We start from the raw sequence: 22,528 nt of genomic DNA, 5'->3' as shown, positions 1-22,528 counted from the left end.
GTCTTCAATGGATCGTCGAGCGAGTGGTTACCATGGAAGATGGCCTATGAAGAAAGCGCAAGTCAACTCACAGAACAAGAGAACCTAGCAAGACTGCGCAGAAGTTTGAAGGGGGCCGCAAAGGACGCGGCACGCTCCCTATTCGTCGGGTCTACGACCACAGAAGAAGTAATGAAGATGTTAGCCGCGAGGTTCGGCCGCCCTGGAGCACTCGTCACAGCCGAACTGAACAAACTCCGCGCGCTACCACGACTCTCGGACAACGCAAGAGACGTCTGCCTCTTCGCAAGCAAGGTGCAGAACGTCGTCGCCACGATACGAGCGCTGAACAAGAGTCACTACCTCTACAACGAAGAAATAGTGAGAAACGTCACAGAGAAGATGCCGTCGGTACTACGCTTCAAGTACTACGATTTCGCCAACGACCAACCGGAGGGACAACCGGACCTCATAACACTCTCTCAGTTCCTGCAAAGGACCGCCGCACGATGTGGAAACTTCGCCCCCGCCGAGGAGATACCGTCCGAAGACCGGCGGGAGTCCGCTCCTAGGAAGACGGCGAAGACATACACGACGCAGGAGAAACCCGCTACACCACCGTGCCCGATGTGTCGACGAGAGGGACACGCTCCATCGGACTGCAAGACGATGAAGGAAGCAGACACATCGGCGAGATGGGAGTTAGCGAAGACTCATAGGCTGTGTTTCCGTTGCCTCAAAGTGAGAAGATTTCGCCACGCCTGCAAGAGCAAGAGATGTGGAGTAGATGAGTGCACGCAGACTCATCACCCTCTGCTGCACACCACGCGACAACAGCCGGAGAATGAAGTAACGACACACGTCGTCGAGGACAAGTCCGCCGCAGTCACCGCATCGGCAAGGGAAAACGACAAGATCGCGTTCCTGAAGATCCTGCCGATACGAGTCACCGGTCCCACGGGAACGTGCGACACCTACGCGCTACTGGACGACGGGTCGACTTGCACCATCATCGAGACGACGGTGGCGGAGCGAATCGGTGCTACGGGTCCCCCCGCACCATTCTACATGGAAGGTGTGGCCGGGGCACGGATCAACGCAGCTCAATCGACGCGTGTTCACTTCAAGATCCGCGGGCGGAATTCACAAGAATACACAGTGGGGGCACGGACGATGGACAGACTGCAGTTATCACCGCAGTCGGTACCACGCAGCGTCATCAAGGGCTGTCCACATCTGCGGGACATAGAGAGGGAATTGGTCTATGAAGAGGGCAAACCGACGGTACTGTTGGGGCAAGACAACTGGCACCTACTGCTGGCCCACGAAGTTAGAAGAGGATCCGACACGCAGCCGGTCGCATCACTCACCGATCTGGGATGGGTACTGCACGGTACGAGTCGCGGCAGGACAAGACAGCAGGTGCACAGAATCAGCCACATAGTGACGACACATGAAGAGGAACAATCGATGGAAGAAATGATGAAGCAACATTTCGCGCTCGAATCGCTGGGAATCGCACCGAAGAGGTCTTACAATGAAGAGGAACGTCGCGCCCTACGCATTTTAGAGGAGAAAACTCGTCCGTTACCGGCGGGAGGATACGAGACGGGGTTATTATGGAAGAAGGACGACCCTGTGCCGCCGGTCAACTACGAATCGGCAATGCGACGTCTCCAACTGGTCGAAAGGAAACTCGACAAGAATGAAGAAATTAAGAAGAGGTATGAACAACAAATGGACACGCTACTCAAGAACGGGTATGCTGAAGTCGCCCCGCCACGGAGTTCCCAACGGGTGTGGTACCTGCCACACTTCGCCGTCATCAACCCGCAGAAACCGGGGAAACTGCGGATCGTGCACGACGCAGCAGCCAAGACGAAGGGCATCAGTTTGAACGACATGCTGCTGCCGGGCCCCGACTTACTTCAATCGCTACCGGGGGTCCTCATGCGGTTCCGGCAACGACGGGTGGCAGTCACGGCGGACATAAAGGACATGTTCATGCGGGTCACCATACGGGAAGAAGATAAGGACATGCAACGGTTCCTGTGGCGAGGAGATCGACGAGAGGGTCCACCTGTGGAATATAGGATGAAGAGTGTCATATTCGGCGCAACATCGTCACCGTGTACAGCGATCTACGTCAAGAACAAGAACGCAGAACAGTACAAGGAAGAGTTCCCGGAGGCAGCAACGGCGGTGGTCATGAACCACTACGTCGACGACTACCTCGCCAGCTTCGACACGGAAGAGCAAGCCGTACGCGTCTCAAGACAGGTCGCACAGATCCACGGTCGAGCCAACTACTATCTCCAACGGTGGGCGTCGAACTCGCATCAAGTGCGCGCCGCGTTCTCCGACACCGGCGGGGACAGCGTGGTACAACTCGACGCGGAGAAGATACTGGGGATGGTATGGCGACCTTCTGAAGACACCTTAGGCTTCAACTTCAACGGACACAAGCTTCCGCCACAGATAGCTAGCGGGGAACAGACGCCGACGAAGAGGGAAGCGCTACGAGCAATCATGTCGCTGTTCGATCCACTGGGCCTCGCCACTCCCATCACCATACAGGCGAAGAAGATATTGCAGGAGACGTGGCGTACCGGTATCGACTGGGACACCGAGCTGCAACCACGGGAAGCGGACGCCTGGCGGAGCTGGATGGACCACGTGCGACGGCTGTCCGCGCTGGAGGTGCCGCGGTGCTACCCGGAGGTAGCCACGGCCGATACAGCGGAGCTGCACACATTCGTCGACGCCAGCTCGGACGCGTACGCCTGTGCCGTGTACTGGCGGGCCGTAAGCGCGACCGGCAAGGTCCACGTGTCGCTGATCGCGGCAAAGGGACGAGTGGCCCCACTCAGCAAGGTGACCACGATACCGCGACTGGAGCTGCAAGCGGCCGTCCTCGGGTGTCGCCTATCGCGCACGGCAGTCGAAGAACACGACCTGAAGCCCGCTCGCCGAGTATACTGGTCGGACTCACGCACCGTGCTCGCATGGCTACGCACCGGTCCTCGCGCATACAAGCCGTTCGTCGCGCATAGAGTCGCCGAGATCGTCGAAGAAACGAAGACGAACGAGTGGAGATGGATACCGACGCGGCACAACGTAGCAGACGACGCCACACGCGACCCACCGACGGACTTCGGCTCGCAGCATAGATGGTTCCGTGGGCCGGACTTCCTGTACCTCCCCGAAGAGCAGTGGCCGCGTGAAGATAGTACGAGCGACGATAGTCAAGCGGAAACGGGAGAAGAACGCGTACACAAGCTACAGAACGCGACGCAGTTGTCTATAGCATTACCCGATCCGTCACGTTTTTCTAATTGGTTGAAACTTGTTCGCAGTTCAGCACGGGTGTTGCAGTTCATCGACCTCCTGTGACCGACCAGTCAACGCTGCACCGCCATCCGAAAGAGAAACAAGAAGAAAGAGAGCGCCGACCCCACTTGGACCCGCACGAAGAAAGTCGATAGAGAGAAGACGAAGATGAAAATCAAGAACAGCAATAGTCCATCTGTGTGTTTCATCCCCATAGACACACACTACCTAGATCGCGCGCGACGACTATGGATTCGCGCGATACAACAAGAGGCGTTCGGCGACGAAATCGCAGTATTGAAACAAGGAAAACAGCTGCCGTCATCCAGTCGACTCATACAGCTGTCAGTCGTCATAGACAACGACGACATTCTGCGACTTCGATCGAGAATAGCAGCCGCCGCCGATTTGTCAGCCGAGCAACGAGAGCCCCCCATCGTCGACGGAAACCACGCCTGGGTGCGCCTATACATCGCATGGGTGCATCGGAAACTTCACCACGGCGGCTTCGAGATCACCACGAACGAGGTGCGACAACACTTGTGGGTGTTGCGCCTACGACACGCCGTCCGCAGTGAACTGAAGAGGTGTCAGCTGTGCCGCCTACGAAGAGCAAGACCGGCGCAGCCATCAACGGGCAACCATCCACAGAGCAGGCTGGCGCATCATCAACGACCGTTCACGTTCACCGGCCTAGACTACTTCGGGCCTATGACCGTGACAGTGGGCCGCACTCGCCAGAAACGATACGGAGTGCTCTTCACCTGCCTAACGACGCGCGCAGTCCACCTAGAAATCGCCGGCAGCCTCAGCGCGGACTCCGCCATAATGGCCCTGCGGCGCTTCATAAGCCGCAGAGGGTGTCCCACAGAATTATGGTCCGACCAAGGCACCAACCTCAAAGGTGCTGACGTCGAACTGAAGAAAGCAGCCGAGGAAGCCATCCAAGAAGAGTCATCAGTTCATTTCATCCGGTGGCGCTACATTCCCCCGAGCGCACCCTTCATGGGAGGTGCGTGGGAACGGCTGGTGCGTAGCGTGAAGACCGCACTAGCCACTACGTTGAACGAGCGGGCGCCCAAGGAAGAAGTCCTCCACACTCTGCTGGTCGAGGTCGAGCACACCCTCAATAGTCGACCGCTAACCCACGTGTCAACATCGGCAGACGACGACAGCGCCCTAACCCCCAATCACTTCATATTGGGCGGTCCATCGCGCGTCCCACTGCCAGGCAGCTTCACAGAGAGCGACGCGGCGGGACACAAGGAGTGGCGTGCCAGCCAGAGGCTAGCTGACTGCTTCTGGAACCGGTGGGTGAAGGAGTACCTACCCGAGTTGCAACACCGGCGGGAGCCCCGAGCTACACACGGAGCCATCAAAATGGACGACCTGGTCCTGATAGCTGATGGGACCTTGCCTCGCAACACGTGGCCGCGAGGCGTGGTGGTGGCGACCTACCCTGGACCAGACGGCGAGGTTCGAGCGGTCGACGTGCGGACGAACAAGGGCATCCTACGGCGACCCACTAAGAAGCTGATCATACTGCCCACATCGACATCGAGCGACGCGAACACGAGTTAACTCCAGCTACGAGAGCTGCGGCGGGAGATTATGTTCGCGACATTATTTGTATATATGTAATCGTAATTTATAGTTGTTAAGTCCCTAGTTAATCGTTTCTGTATTCTGTTATTTTATATAGATTTTACATAGATTTAAGATAGTGTAAGTTAAATAAAGTATTTCTTTGTGTGTTGTCATTATTACCTACGAATAGAAATAGAAATTGTAACAATAAATAGAATTAAGAAATTGTAAATTGCAATAAATAAACGCTATAGAGTACCGATCTGAAGAGACACGCGTCTCGTTCTTTCTCGCCCCGTCCCGCTCGCGCAGATTCGCTAACGCGAGTTGGAAACGTTATCATGCGAGCGGGCGGGTATAAAGATAGGCCGCCTCTCGTCGAGCGGCATTCGCTTCCGGACAGCGACACACTACACTCGAGAAGAAATAGGACAAGAAGAAAAAATACTCTCTTCAGACGGTACCGGAGGCTTCAGAATAGTAATCCCTGTGTTTCACTCCAGCCTGAACCAACGCCCCTACAGTCCACGCTCACCGTGCGGCAGTCCACACCGTTCACTTTCTCTTTTACAATATTAGCAAAGATGTTTCGGTTTGAAGGGTGGGATATGGCAGTGAATTTACAGGGTACAGAGGAATAACACTTGTGTCCTCAGGAATGGCAACGCATGGGGGGTATCATAGGCGAAACAGTATACTCTGTTATGTCTATAGTACTGCTCATGTCTATAGGCGACTGTTACCACTTTCCATCAGGTGGGCCGTCAGCATGTTTGCCATTCTAAGTTGCATAAAAAAAGATAAGTCTTATGATTTTTTTAAGTAAAATACAAACCATGTTGTTACAAATATCAACTTGTGTTGTTTTTTATAAATGAAAAAAAATCGATTAAATTAATTTTGTTTAACCAGACGGCTCTTTTTCGAACGTGTATGGTATCATAAAGTGGGGTTTCAAAGGAATTTTCTCTCGCGAATGCACAGCCTGTGAAATGATTTCCCTGCTGAGGTTTTCCCTAGAGACTACAGTATGGGGTTCTTCAAAAGAGATATATTAAGGTCTCTTCATGCCCAGCAATGCGTAAATGACAACCCTGGTATTGCAGGCGTCCATAGGCTACAGTAACCCTTTAAAATTGAACGGGCTATATGCTTGTTTGACACCTTCGTGGTATAAAATAATCATCGCGGTTAATTTCTGGTGAGTACATCATGATGGTCAAATCGTGATGACGTCATATCACTTAGATTTGACGTCATCTTCACTTTTCATCCCTCATTGGTAATCCGCTAGAGTACGTCAGCCAATTGCGCACGCGACGTTAACATTCTATTTTCAAATAAAAAAAAGTGTAGAAATAGTTCCGAAATACTGGCGTCGTAGTGACAAATGTATGTATGTAGTTGTAAACGTTGTACCCATTTTAATTAGTACTTGTATCAAAATGTTTGTTTTTATTCGCATTTGTAAATTGTTTACTACTATGCTACTACATGTACAGTACTTACTGTACATGATCCTAAATATACAAATAGATCCCGTGTAGTCCCGGTGTAGAATAGGCCACTCCTTCCTTTCCCATGGGTGTCGTAAGAGGCGACTAAGGGAGGGCGAGGAATAGGCAGCAGCGTCCCTCTTAAAACATCTTCAAAGCCTAATTGCAGTTGCCAATCCGCCTGCCAAATGTGGCAACTACTGTGAAAACCCCAAAGAGAAGACGTTCAGCAGTGGACAGTTATAGGCTGATATGGTTCAAGTAGATCTATCAAGGAAATCCGTGATATATACCATAAAACCATGCTGCGTTGGATTACTCTTGGTTTTACCATAACTTTAGGGAAATACGCTTGCAAAATATCAAATGCATCCGATTTCAATAGTGGCCAAGCAAGAAAGTGGCTCAGTGAAGTGGTTCAAGGCGACACGACTGTCCGGTTTTAGTATCTGCGCATGGGCACAAGAAAATTATTGGCTACCTACTGTTTTTAAGCGACCTCCAAAAACGAGGGGTTTCTTAATTCGCCCTTATTTTTTTTGTGTATTTTTAAGGTGAAATTTTCGACTCGAAACTCGAAACCCCATCGATTGCAAAAGAATCAGTTTTGCAATTAACAGGGTTTTTACACCCGCGTTGGTTTTATTTTTTTATACCACGAAGGTGGCAAACAAGTCTATAGCCTGTCTGATGGTAAATGGTTACTGTCTATGGACTTAAGGGTGTCACGTGCGCATTGCCCGCCCTGAAGAAACCTTAATTTTTTAAAAACTCCACCGTGAGCGTTCGCGGGAGATAATTCTATTGAAACTGCACTGTACGTGACCATTTAGGATCAAGCGTGTGAGGATGAATTGTGGGCATGTGGGGTTACCATACTAATTTCAACCCATTAAAAAAATGACATTGTTAAGACAATTTTGGCTCTAGAGAGCGACACCTTCACGTATGTAACGACAGAAGTAATATACATAATTATAAAAATCAATTACATTTTAAGTAGCCAATTTATAATGGTTGAAACAAATTTAATGATAAATATTTTTATAAACACGTCATTTCCAAACCGTACAAGATGACCTCATGGGGAAAGCAGAATGAGAAGGCGGAACAGTAGTGGCCAATCCATTCGTCGCGGTTTTCTGCGAGTTTTATGAATTGTTATTTATAATACATATTTGCAATAGAAAATATTTGCGTGCAAAAAAGCTAGAACTGTAATGCTATGTATATATACATATATGTTTTTTATGACAGAATTTTCATCGTGCCACCGATGCCAAACTGTTTATAATTACTCCTCTCCGTTTTCGAATTTAAATTTGTATCCATCATGATAGAGACTACCCCTGGCCATCGGGGGGAAAGGGATTGTTAGGAATGGTGTTTGACAGCCTCATTGCTAGCAATATGCTCTATAATAATTACTCCTCTCCATCCAAAGGTTGCCTGGAAGATATCGCTCTTAGCATTAAGGCCGCCCATTGTTTTCTCAGTGTAATATTTTCTTGTAATTGTTTGTGTCTAATAATAAATTTACTATTGTAATCTTTGATAGTAAATTATAAAGAGTATGTATCTGCGTAAAGTTTTGTATTTTATATTGTTAGCACTAGTTTTATTATATGATACACACACAAAAAACATATACATATGTACATATACATAAGCGGACTAAACTCTTTCTTTTCAAAGTTGTGTAAAAAAATGACAATTGATTTCATAATTTAAGTTTGTATTCCTTCTTCTTCAAAAATGAAGAAGTTTCTAAATTCGTATTTTTTTTTTATATTTGTAATCATTGCATTACTAGGTTATTAGTATTAGATCATTAGATGACTATGCCATTTATTAATCGGTTCGGGATATTCCTCTTTTATCTATTTTTATCTATTATATATTTTTAGATCGGTCCCATAGATAGTTTATCAAGATTGGGTCACTAATTCAGTTTTTAAATAAAAGTAACAGAATTTGTCACGATTGAATTTGGTGTATTTTTGTGGAATTAAATATTGAATTATTTAATTGAAAGGATTCACTTCCATTCATGTTTATTACTGTTAGTTTTTCATTATTTGTTTTCTTATCATCAGGTGTCGGCATGCTGAAGCACGTGGCGGTGTCACCGCACCGCGCACGCGCAGACTCCGTCAGCCTCGCGTCCTCAGCCTCGTGCTGCAGCCTCGGCAGCCTCGACCACCGACACGACTCGGTTGCTGATCTCTCACATCGAACGGTATGTTCCTTCTATTAGAAATTTAAAAAATAAATTAAATACATTTTTATATGATGGCACAACATCTTCACGCTGTGGCCTCTAGCCAAAAATTTATTAAAATTATGCCATCAAGATTTTTCAAAAATAGGCGGTTTATGATGTCAGTCATATCTTTTAAATATTTATATAGTGTTTTCACATGTATTTTTTATGTAATGTATAATATACCAGGAATAATTAAATACATAGGATCCAAAATAATTTTCGATGACAACTATAAAAATTAATTCCATGACTTCTTACTCTATCAATAGGTAGTACAATAATAGTTAAATGACTAATTTCTATTGTTTTATCAATATATACTTTTTTTTATACAAATTAGAATGGCAAACAAGCTGACGGCCCACCTGATGATAAGTGGTGACCGTCGCCTATAGACATGAGTCCATGGACATAACAGAGTATACTGTTTCGCCCATGATACCCCCCATGCGTTGCCATTCCTGAGGACTCAGGTGTTATTCCTTTGTACCCTGTAAATTCACTTCATATCCTACCCTTCAAACCGAAACACAGCCATGCAAACACAACTGCTTCACGGTTGAAACACGAATGGGACAGAGGACCGAGAACCACGTTTGCTTGTTTATGAAAATAATAACCTTGTCCAATTTTTTCATTACCGCTAATAAATTGCACCAATTTCTTGGGTGATTAGAAGAACTGGTATCTGTTTTGTGCAACGCAATTTCCTATCATCATGCTCAAGTGATTACGCTGTCAACTACTGTTAATGTACCTGTAATGTAATGATGAAGATGTATAATCTTAATATCTTCTGATTTCACTTTCTTAGACCAAGGTTAATAGCGAAATTTCCTCAGTTTCATCAAGTCGCTTGAGAAATAGACAAATTGACCACAAGACGAGCCAGGAAGCAATCGTCGGTTTATTTATCCACCGATACGCGTTATCTCGTATATTTAAATTTGATATTTGTAATTTGAATGTGTATTTATGCGTATAAAGAGAAGTTTGACTAGATCGTATATTAAAGTACTTGTGTAAGAATTTAAATTTTATATGTTAATTTTTTTAGGGACTAAGTATTTATTAAGTAGATGATATAAGAAATATTGAAACTTCCCACGGGAAAACGTTGTAAAAGAAATTAAAATCACCTGATACTAGAGTTAGAATACCTTGTCTGAGGATAATAGATTGGGATTACCAGCTAACTAAGTTATAGACACAAATCAGGGTATCCAGTTCCTAAACAATTTACAAGAGTTCGTTTTCTAAATTGGCCTAACTAATCAAACCTGGGAACTTCTTACGCAAAGCAATGCGCCCGCTACTGCATCACAGAGGTCGTTGAAATATTCTTCATTCTTGTGACAATAGATTCTTCTTCTTGAGGTCCCTATTTTGCACCTTGTAACCTTGTCGTAACCTTCAAGCATGATATATCTGAAAGCCTATTACTATTTTTCTTCATTAAATTCAGTCTATCAACAAATAGTTTAATCACAGTTGTATGTTAACTATAAAATAAACCAAATGATTTGGGTATTTACAAATTACGATGACCCTAATGGCATAGTTGTAAATATGTGTTTACTACTAAGTCAACCACCCATTAAACTTTACCAAGTCATGATTCATTATCAGCATGAAGGTCATGCAATTAATTAGCAATTAATCAACATACATACGCGTAATTAAGATCATTATTTTTAATACACAGGAAATAGTGAATGATAAAACAATATAAATAATTATATTATAAATGTAATTTAAAAACATATTTGTTTTTCCTACAATTTTATGTAATCAATATTGTAAATGCTTTGGCCCATTGGTATATGTTTTCAACTAAAACTATTAGCGATTCCAGCAAACATTATTGGTAGAGAAAATTTAAAATTGCATTACTTCTATTAATGTTGAATGTTTCACTAATATAGTTGGCATTGCTTTCTAGTTTGAAATTGTCAATGGTATTAATTTAGAGTTATACCTCAATTATAACATGTATGTATTTATTTGTTACCTTTCATTTTGTAATTCTAATTTTAATCTTTCTAATATATAAAATTCTCGTGTCACGGTGTTTGTTACCAAACTCCTCCGAAACGGCTTTACCGATTTTCATAAAAGTTTGTGTGCATATTTGGTAGGTCTGAGAATCGGCCAACATCTATTTTTTATACCCATCACAGATAAGGGTGACCCACCCCTAAATTTTATTTTTTTATTTTTTTGACAATTTTTTTTATTTTTATTTAAATATGATTTAGCATTGAAAAATACATACAACTTTAAATTTTCATCGTTTTACGATCAACCCCTGTATTTTAATCGCGATTTTTATATTTCGCAATAAGTGGTAAAAAAACGTTTACGGGGTCAGCTAGTTTTATTATAATTTCTAATTTTACTAATCTTTATAATAGGAGAACGCAAGACGGAGCTTGGAGTATTGTCACACTAAGTGTCACAGATAGTGTTTCAAGGTTCTGTCCCTTGCAGTAATGTTTCTACTGTGCTTTGATTAGTTGCCCTTGATCTAATAACATTCCGAGAGAAAAAAATAAGTGGTGATTTATGATATTTTTACTCCAGAAATGCTTTTAAAGTATTTATTATTAGTATGAGAACGTCAGATGGCCATTGCGACAGTTTCTAAACATTTGTGTTCGCCATTACCTTCTGCAGTAGCTTATTAATTAGGAGCGACACTGGCACTTGATGGCCGACTGAGATACGTTATGATTTCTCGATTGTTCCCCACAAAGATGTGAACCACGGTACGGTTTGGGTGAAGATAAGCGGTATTGTGCGCAAGCGCAATGGAAAGTGCGCTATGTGAGAGTTACAAAATTGGCGATTGCCGAGAGATATTCTCTAGCTTCGTTTAGATATGCATATATTCTCAGGAATTGTGATGACTGGACAACTGATTATTTTGTTTAAACAGAATCACATGGACCTTGCTAATTTATTGTACAATGTTTTATGACGAGATGTGTGAACAAAAAACAATAAGACATGAGTTTCAACTTTGTTCTCTACAATTTATTATGATTTGTTTCAAAAAGAGTAATGTTTCATCAAGATGGTATTGCTTGCCTAAATTAAATAGAATTTTCTCCCGTAATATGTACATAAACAGAAAACATTCCCAAAATTGTAAAACGCGACGATTGGTAAGTACTCGACTGTCGACTCAAGCATGACTTTCAATAAATAAACCAATATAAACTAATTTAACTTGAACACTTATAATATCAGATGATTTTTTTTCTAAACGAATTTTATCTATTGTTGTTGAGTTGTTATCATGTTGGTTTTATCCATCACCAACTAAAATTTCTATATTTGAAATATGATCTACAGATTTTTTTATGGTTTTTGAAATTCAACTTAAACTTCAGAGGGGAAAGCGATCGTTAGTAATAGGGTCTAATAGCCCAATTGCTAGCAATGTATCCTATCAGATAAATCTCCAAGTGGTTCACCATGGAAACCTTCGTGGTTAATTCTTGTGCAATTCGTCACGATGAGCTGACTGACTTGCTTTCATCCTCACCTATTATCCCTCACTGGTGACCCACTAGCGTATATCGATAGCGTAGCCAGGGTTGTCATTCCTTTTTCACCCATTAAAATTTAAATTTCAACTATGTTATGAACAGGATTTATATATTATCATAAGGGACTTTACGCTATAAGTCAGTAATTATTACCATATTTTACGTCAGGGGAACGGGGTCGGCCACATGTTTACCGAGCACTGTCATCACCCACGTAAACCACGATTTATTTATAACATATGCTTGGTAAATCCTTTTAAGCACTTAAAGTAATTACTACTATCTATAGTGACTACAAGCCTAACTTAACTTTAGATTTGCCTTTGTCTGGATTTAATGCAGTTTGTGATTTATTTTTATAATGCCCCCTGTTGCTGTAATGAAATTTATTATTATTAAGTATTAAACTAAAAGACTGGGAGCTATAGTCTAAATAGATGGAGCAAAAATCTTGAGCTTTTTGCTCCAACCATTTTTAATAGGACGTAGATGAGCATTAAGGATATTTAGAAATTCCCATTGAATTCGCCTTAAAATGCGAAAATTACCTTTGTAACTATTTAATTGTCATGTTTGTACTTTGGTATTTAATTTTATTATTTTTGCAATGTATGCCGGATTTCTCATGAGACACGCAAACGATGAATAAATTAATCTAACAGCCACCTATTTAAGCGCTAATTTATTTGATGATGTTATCTGATCAGACTTTAATTATTTTAAATGATCGATTCCCACCGAGATAGAAGGCAATTACCCCTAGATGGCGGTTTCTATACAATTTGAAACAATGGCTCTGACACGCCCCCGTTTTCTCTCTCCCATATTGTTTGTGAAATAAATAATAGATAAGTCTTTTGTAGCAGTTGGTTTTTAATCATGGGATATATTGTCAATGGTGTACTATGGAAAACAAAATGTATTAACATATTTCCGTCTCAAAAGGATAGATTTTTTTTTAATTTGCAAAAGATAATTTCTTAATTATACAGTACTCTCATACCTACTTGTACAACAATTAATCCTTTACCTTAAGGTTGTCTTGAAAAGATTGCTCTCAGTAATAAGACCGCCTCACTGTACTTATACAATTGTATCGTTGTGTTTGTAAATTGTCTTGCTTATGTCCTATATTGTATAATACAAATAAAGTATACTCATTCATTCAATACATTTCCTATGCCTTTAGTCGTGTTGTCCCGGCATAGAATAGGCCACCCCTTCCTTTCCCGTGGGTGTCGTAAGAGGCGACTATGGGTGCTTATAGTGGAGAGATGGGCAGCAGCGTCCCTCTTAAAATATCACCAAAAGCCAAACTGCGGTTGCCAATCTGTCTGCCAAGCGTGGCAACTATTGGCAAAACCACCAATTTATAAAGGAGTCTATGTTCAGCAGTGGACAGTTAACGGATGCAACAACTCTTCTTGTGTTGTTTAACTAGAATTTTTTTAATAGTTTTATTTTTAATAAATTAACTGTTTTCCTGTAGCAGTCCTGACTCAATATGATGAGATGAACTTATAAATTTATACTGAGTATGAACACTTATTATATTACTTATATGAAACAACGTATGCAACAATCAATATGCTGATTTGTTGACTTTTGCTGATGAATAGTTCAAATTCAAATTCAAATTCAAAATTCAAAAATCATTTATTCATGTAGGACATTTTAACCGCTTATGAACGTCAAATTTTTACATTATAATTTTATATTTACCCTACCGTCCAGTTCGGTATATAGATCCAACTGAGAAGAACTGGCAAGAAACTCAATTGAATTACTTTTTTTTTAAAAGCCAGTTTATTTACAATGTATATTATTATATAGTTTTATTAATTTAAAAGCAATATTCTTCAATTTTAATAAGTAAAAAAAAAAAAAAATTAAAATAATCCATACATTATTAAAATTAATACTAACTTATTTAACTAACTTATTAATACACCTGTTATATTAAAAATAGAGAAAAATATATTTTTTTATCTTTGACTTAATAAAAAATTTATATAAATGAAACTCAAGTAATTATTAAAATAAAACATCTATAAACCAGTTCATAAAGAAGTCAAATTAATAGCAATAATACATGATTAATATTTGAGATCTGAGAGATGAGTTTACATGATATTAATCAAAGATTTTAATATTTCGCTGTGCTTTGCGTACTAATGTCTTGAATAGATTAAAACTATTTTATCTACAAACTTTACTGACACGTGTTACGGTTTAGTTTTGTATGGCCTTCACTTTCATGAATCCATCTGTTAATTGTGTGATCGAGCGGGCACCCGGTGTTCCCACGATATCGACATGTGCTCCGGTTGCATGCGTGCACAATGCATTGTTCTTCTAACCGTTAATTTGAAAGAACTTTTTTACCAAATCTGGTACAGCTAGATTATAGAATGAGGCTTTGGGAATGTTTACCTAACAGGCAGATAAAATAACTAGATAATTATATAGGTAAACACTTAAGTAAACAAAAAAAACAGCAGATCATTTGAGTGTTAATAAGTGGACATTAGACAAGAAGAGTAGAAGTAGATATTAGAGAATTCCAATGCTTCTTCCTTTTAATTGGTATGGGAAGGATTCTTTGGTCCCTTTTATCAAATGAAATCATATATAATTAAACATATATTATATGTTTAATTACATATATTTTTTTATCATATATATTTAAATGTTTCTTCATATAATTTCTTTATTATTCACATTATTGCACAAAATAATAATAGAGTTATGTGAATCTATTGTTCAAAGGGTTTTTAAGTTTTTTTTTCTGAATAATATGGGTTTTTCTTTTTTTTTTTATGCAATTTCGAATGGCAAACAAGCTGAAGGCCCACCTGATGGAAAGTGGTAACCGTCGCCTATAGACATGAGCAGTACCTATAGTATGAGCAATATTTTTCAAATTTAAAGCAAAAATATAGAAAAACAATTTAATTTTATAACAAACATTATTATAAATTTATAAAGATTAGTCTTTATTTATTTAAACCTTAAATGAACAATTATATTATATTATAAGTAAGTGTACATATGGCGGACTTAACACCTAACAGCGTTCTAATCTTTAGTAATTTAAAGTCTATATGTGTCCAAACCTTAATTACATAATGCACTATATTAATTCGAAATGTAGGCAATTAACCATTTAACACCAGAGGGAGACTTTGTACAAAAGTCGATTGCTTGGGTACCTCTGTCCCATTCGTGTTTCAACCGTGAAACAGTTGTGTTTGCATGGCTGTGTTTCGGTTTGAAGGGTGGGATATGGCGTGAATATACAGGGTACAGAGGAATAACACTTGAGTCCTCAGGAATGGCAACGCATGGGGGGTATCATGGGCGAAACAGTATACTCTGTTATGTCCATGGTACTGCTCATGTCTATAGACGACGGTTACCACTTTACATCAGGTGGGCCGTCAGCGTGTTTGCCATTCTAAGTTGTATAAAAAAAACATCACTAAAGCCTAACTGCGGTTGCCAATCCGCATACCAAGCATGCCAACTACTGGCATAAGCTCCCATATATGGGCTGATATGATGTTTAAGATGATAACATAAGTATTATACATAAAATATAATCAATAGACATACGACAGGACTCTCGAAAAAATAGACTAATTAAACTGTTTATAATTACTCCTCTCTATCCAAAGATGCCTAATGCCTGGAAGAGATCGCTCTTAGCGATAAGGTCGCCCATTGTTTTCTCATTGTGATTATTTCTTGTAATTATTTGTATTTATAATAAGTTTACTATTGTAATATTTTAGAGGAAATAATAAAGAGTATCTATCTATTTATAATTACTCCTTTTCTTCCAAAGGTTGCCTGGAGATCAGTTTTAGCGATAAGGTCGCCCATTGTTTTCTCATTGTGATTATTTCTTGTAATTATTTGTATTTATAATAAGTTTACTATTGTAATCTTTTGGAGAAAACAATAAAGAGTATCTATCTATCTATAATTACTCCTCTCCATCTAAAGGTCGCCTGGAAGAGATCAGTTTTAGCAATAAGGTCGCCCATTGTTTTCACATTGTGTTTTTTTGTATTTATAATAAGTTTACTATTGTAATCTTTTGGAGGTGTTTCCTCTAAAGAGTATCTATCTATCTATCTAAGTGCAGCTAATCTCAATCGAAATAATTATATAGATTAACAATGGAAAGTGTGCGGAATTGGTGATCGGGTATCATTGCGTAACATGGTGGCTCGAGTTACTTCTCATTACGTCAAATGATGACCGGACGTAATTCGACCTTCCACGGGAGTCAGCGGCTGACTCGATTCGCTCTGCGCCGTATTATCTTCATTATAATGGAAATAAAAGTGATCTAAATCATTATTATTATTATTATTATATAGATAATGACTCCAAAAAATTGAATGGAATTGATGTTTCTTTAAATCTATTTGGGCTCTATCAATGAGAAAGTGTCAAATTAAACTTTTAACAGAACATCGATTTAATTTTTAATTTATAAAAAAAAAATTGTGAAATACATAGGTAAAAAAAAACCTAATTAAGACAAAATACGTTACGTTTCTTTTCCTTGCAAACTGTACCGTTTAGGAAAGTGAGATATTGCCGTGTGACCCCAGCATAAAATGAGCCACACCTTCCTTTCACGTGGGTGCCGTAAGAAGCCACTAAGGGAACTTAAAGATCAACGAATGGACAGCAACGTCAACCAGCCTGCCAAACGTGGCAACTACAGGCAAAACACCCCGATAGGGGAGGCATATATTCAGCAATGAGCATGGATAGAAAGTTGGAGTTTTATCCTAAATTAGTCGTACCACATTCTAAATAACACAATAGATTCACAAACAATCTATAAAGAATCCAATTGCCGTAGAACATAAAGCTATATATAAAAGATATGGTTTGAGTCATGTGGTGAATCCGCGATTGTAACCACAAATAATATCTATCGCTACAATCAATATAGTTTTTATTCCATTTAGTCTAACTGCAGTTAGAAGATAACACGTCGAGATTAGCCTCCTGATCTGACATTTCCCTCTAAACCAGTGTTTCCCACCTTTTTTCGTGCCATGCCCCATTTGAACATTTCTAAAATTTTTATGCCCCCCATTACAAAATTTTTCCCGACAAAGTTTACTTGACGACTCTAATCGCCCAGTTGATATTTTGGTAATGTCAAACGAAATTTTACCCAATAAATATTTACAGAATTACTCGTAGCATTGCATTTAAATGGTCCGCAGCAAGAGGTTAAAAATTGCTTCGAGTCCATTTTTTAATTGCCCCCCCTTAACAATCAAATTGCCCCCCTGTGGGGCGTGGGTCCCACGTTGGGAAATACCGTTCTAAACTCTTTCACATGTTTTACTTGTCGAATTGCCCTAATTAATGGAGCACCATAGCGCACGTTATAGCGGACATTTAATGTCACTTCCGCCCATTACTCCCCATGATACTTTCTACGCTTATCATAACACGCTTCAAAAGTGGTGGTGAAACTGCACGCATGCGTTGAACAACAAATAAACAATGATAACACACTTTATTGGACACTCGACATGGTTTTACAATTCTTGCACTGTTGATCTTTAAAACATTGGTTGTGTCTCTGATGTATGATTATTTGCCACAAATATTATTACATGCTTTTAACGGTAAATTTTTTTTTTATACAACTTAGAATGGCAAACAAGCTGACGGCCCACCTGATGTAAAGTGGTAACCGTCGCCTATAGACATGAGCAGTACCGTGGACATAACAGAGTATACTGTTTCGCCCATGATACCCCCCATGCGTTGCCATTCCTGAGGACTCAGGTGTTATTCCTCTGTACCCAGTAAATTCACGCCCTTCAAACCGAAACGTAGCCATGCAAACACAACTGCTTCACGGTTGAAACACTAATAGGACAGAGGTACCCAAGCAATCGACTTTTGTACAGTCTCCTCTGTTTCAAGATGGACGCTGCTGCTCATCCCTCGACCTCCCTTAGTCGCCTCTTACGACCCCCATAAGGAGGGGTTGGCCTATTCTCTTCTGGGACCACACGGCCAATATTTACGTATTATATTTATATTCCCTTTGTGCTTGTAATATTACTATTATTATCTCATATTTCTTTCATGGGAGTTACTGGCGGTTCATCCGGTGCGCGCATTGTTCCCATAATGATATGAACACTGGCCGTTGGCTCGTAAGTGTTGAATATATAATGTTATTGCAGGCATAGATAGTATGCTGTAAATACTAATGTACTCAATGTACAAAAGTCGTTTGCTTGGGCACCTCTGTCCCATTCGTGTTTCTACCGTGAAGCAGTTGTGTTTGCATGGCTGTGTTTCGGTTTGAAGGGTGGGATATGGCGTGAATTTACAGGGTACAGAGGAATAACACCTGAGTCCTCAGGAATGGCAACGCATGGGGGGTATCATGGGCGAAACAGTATACTCTGTTATGTCCATGGTACTGCTCATGTCTATAGGCGACGGTTACCACTTTCCATCAGGTGGGCCGTTAGCTTGTTAGCCATTCTAAGTTGTATAAAAAAAATATTTTAATGCGTGCAAAAGTATAAATAAATAATAAAACATATTTATAAGGATAACAAATCGGACGCCACTAACCATGGGAAAATCTGAGCGAATACGTCATGGCCGTTTTTTCCATAGCTCACTCTTACCATCACAGCACCTGCATTCACATCCGTGTCTGTGTGATTAATTCTAAGCATGCAAGATGTTCAGTATATTGTTAATCGGCGTTGCAGCAAATTTAACTTTATTTATAGAGACATAAGTGATAGTGTATCAGTACAACACGTCACGTACAAAAGAGTCATCGATTCCCAATGGTATTTATAGATATCAGTGAAGTATTTGAAAATAGAATTTATTGCACGTTTGAATATAATTAAGAATTTGTTTTTAACCGATTTCAAAAACAAGGAGTTCTCGATTCTGTTGTATTTTTTATGTTTGTCACCTCATACCTCCGTAATTTCTGAAACAATTTGAAAAAATAATATTTTTATCTGAAAGGATATACTTACATATTATACATATACATAAAAATTTTATCAAAATCGGTTCAGTGGTTTAGTTTTTAAATAAAAAAAAAACTGGTTTTGCCACAGTCGATTTTTTTGAGAAACACAATTTTAATTATTTCATATTTTTATTAGTTATATGCAAATAGAGTTTTTTATTGTACCTACTAGGTAACTACTACTCGTGTCGCCCTCTATTGTTAAAAGTTTAAGACATATGGGGGTATCATGGGTGAAACAGTATACTCTGTTATGTGCATGGTACTGCTCATGTCTATAGGCGACGCTTACCACTTTCCATCAGGCGGGCCGTCAGCTTGTTTGCCATTCTAAGTTGTATAAAAAAAAGCTAACTTTATTATATACGGAAGTCTTTGACGTAGCCAATCTTTTAGTTAGAGTAGAAAGCGATTGTGAATAATGGGTCCTTATAGTTACTATGCACTATATTGCTAGCAATGGGACTCGGGTCGATCTACACGCGGCTCTCCCTGGAAGTAATCGTTGGTGCTCCACCAGTGCTTAGCCACCGATAGTGCAGGCGGAGTTACCATTTCATTTTCACCCATTTTAAAGTATACATTTAGTAAAATGTGGCTCACTATATATATATACTCTTTCATTCTGCTTCTGGTATTTTAATAATAATAATAATAATAAAATTTATTGCCATTCTTCACAAATTATAATGTACATATATTAATTAATCAATATATTGTCCATTAATCGTATGCGCCTCGCAATAGGTACAAACTCAGCTTTTGCTGGACTGATGTTCGTTCAGCGCTGATTTTCAGTTTGCACCTACACGGGGCACCGTTGCATTATCAAATATATATATTGATGTAGATATTAGATAAAAAATAAAAAAAAAAACAATACAAAAAACTAAAATAAACAATTATAAAAAAAAATGAATAACAGAAAAAAATAAATTAAAACAGAACAAGAATCCAGTGTACCGACAAATTAATGACAAGAAAAAAAAAACCTTAAAAGTGATATACAATTTGCGAGTGCACTACATTCGATGACGAGCGCCAGCTCCACGATCCGAGGGTTGCTTCCGCATAAGTAAAATCCTTTTCTTCATTAGGTTTTTAAAATGTCTTCAAAAAAGGTTTCAGTCATAACCATTTCAAAATACCTGCGTGATATTTTTAAAAAATAAGTTTTTATTAGGTATATTGTTTATAAATGATACATTTTTTATGTATTGAGGACAATTTTGCTGATTTTAATCGCATGGGAGAGTAACGGATCGTAAAGCGCATTCCGAGGAACCGGTCTCCTTTACTTCTTTTAATTTAAAACCCATTACCGAGGCCTTAATCGTAAGTACAATGTAAGGTAATAAACATCAATTGTAGCGACTGTATTAAGGAGCGTTTCACACATAAAATACTTTACATTTTTATTTGTGTGAATGAGGATTATGTGCAAACCCTTATCCAAGTTTTTTTTTATACCACTGAGGTGGCAAACAAGCATACGGCCCACCTGATGGTAAGCGGTTACCGTAGCCTATGAACGCCTGCAATACCAGAGGTATTACGCGCGCGTTGCCGACCCTGAAGAAACCTCTTTACCCCCTTTTGAAGAACCCCATGCTGTAGTCTCTCGGGAAAACCTCGGCAGGGAGCTCATTCCATAACCTGAGTGTTCGTGGGAGAAAACATCTCTGAAACCGCGTTGTACGCGACCATTTAGGCTGTAAGGTATGAGGGTGAACTCCATATCGATGGCGAGCCGTACGATGTTAATCCACGAGTGTAGGTACGTTCTAGTTTACATTTCAATAAATAAATAAACGCTTGAAGTGTAATTAGGGATGCAAACGATACATCGATTTTTTCAAACATCGATATATTGTTCATAAACATCGATGTTTTAACATAACCATACTATATTTCATTGTTTTAGTTTATCTGACTGACTGATCTGACTTAGATTATATAGATAGAGCCTTGAGACTTAAACATGTCATCATCTGTCATTCCAATAAAGGGAGACGCGTTGGAGATGTGGGATGATATGAAGGAATTATTTCTCGGGCTCCATAGTCTAGCTTTGCCTAGATTTGCCTATCGTGGCAACTTCGGTACCCAGTGAGCGGTTATTCTCAGAAGCTGAAGCGATAAGCACCTAGGAGAGAAACCGCTTACTGAGCACCAGGTTGTTAAAATTGTTATTTTTAAACTCTATTTTAAATAAACCTAAAAATAAAAAATGTTCAATTTATACTTGTTTCCTGTTAAAAATTAATAAATATTCAATAAAAAAAGGGTAAAATAAATAGTATAAAATTTCATAAAATGTATATAATTTTGTTTTTATAAATATAGTTATTTTTTCATTTATTTATTCGACATATATAGATGTATATATATATTTGAATGGTGATAAAAACATAGAAAAAAAAATCGATATATCGTTCATAAACTCCGATGTTTTCAACATCGATATTTCACATATCAAAATATCGATCTTCTAATATAGATGTTTTTTTATGAGCGATGTCGCATCCCTAAGTGTAATAGATGAGATTTTATTATACTCGTATATTAATGATTATATTATACATTAGTTAAATTATTTATAAGGTCAATATAAAAAAAAAAGTCAAGAAGCAAAGAATTCATTGAAATTGTAAAAAGCATTTTCAAGTAACCATTTTTTTTAATAATAATATCGCTGACATTTCGACTCGACTGTGTATTTAAAATGTGTAAACAACCTGAAAATTTAAAACTAACTATACTTTCTAACATTCAGAGATATATTAATCTACTTTTTATCACTTTCCACCAGATGGCATGTCAGACTGATGTCAATTAGAGATCTAATTCTTAAAATATATAAATATATATATATATATATATATATATATATATATATATATATATATATATATATATATATATATATATATATATATATATATATATATATATATATATATATATATATATATATATATATATATATATATATGGTATTTTTATTGTATGTTTTTCGTGCGCTTACCACTTGATCTTCAGAATTATGTCCTTCATACTGGGCGTACTTAAAGATAATTGTTGTTTACGATGTACTCCGTGCGTCAGATGGTGGTTACGTCATACAGAGCCCTTCTGTACAAATATGCAATGAAATCATGTTGAGTCGATTGCGATTTTGAAATCGATTCATACAAAGTGAATCGCAGATCATTAGCATCATTATTATACCAACCATAAACTGTCCATTGCTGAATAT

The 22,528-nt window shown here is 39.4% G+C and overlaps 1 protein-coding gene across 2 annotated transcripts in view; it reads left to right on the top strand.

The window, feature by feature from the left end:
* The window catches only part of LOC113517744 (uncharacterized), a 110,853-nt gene that overhangs the window by 38,391 nt on the left and 49,934 nt on the right, over positions 1-22,528 (top strand). For both annotated transcript variants that reach the window (XR_008253770.1, XM_052902725.1), the window contains exon 2: positions 8,489-8,631. Coding sequence is in view for 1 of the 2 variants with exons in the window: in XM_052902725.1 (XP_052758685.1) it covers positions 8,497-8,631 (135 nt within the window). In the remaining variant the exon portion in view is untranslated. The remainder of the gene's footprint in view (positions 1-8,488; positions 8,632-22,528) is intronic.

The sequence above is a fragment of the Galleria mellonella genome, unplaced genomic scaffold, assembly GCF_026898425.1.
Source record: "Galleria mellonella isolate WM207_F2 unplaced genomic scaffold, CSIRO_AGI_GalMel_v1 utg93, whole genome shotgun sequence".
In the NCBI taxonomy this organism is placed as follows: domain Eukaryota; kingdom Metazoa; phylum Arthropoda; class Insecta; order Lepidoptera; family Pyralidae; genus Galleria; species Galleria mellonella.
The sequence above is the reverse complement of the archived record's forward strand: the minus strand, read 5'-3'. Positions and strand labels throughout refer to the sequence as shown.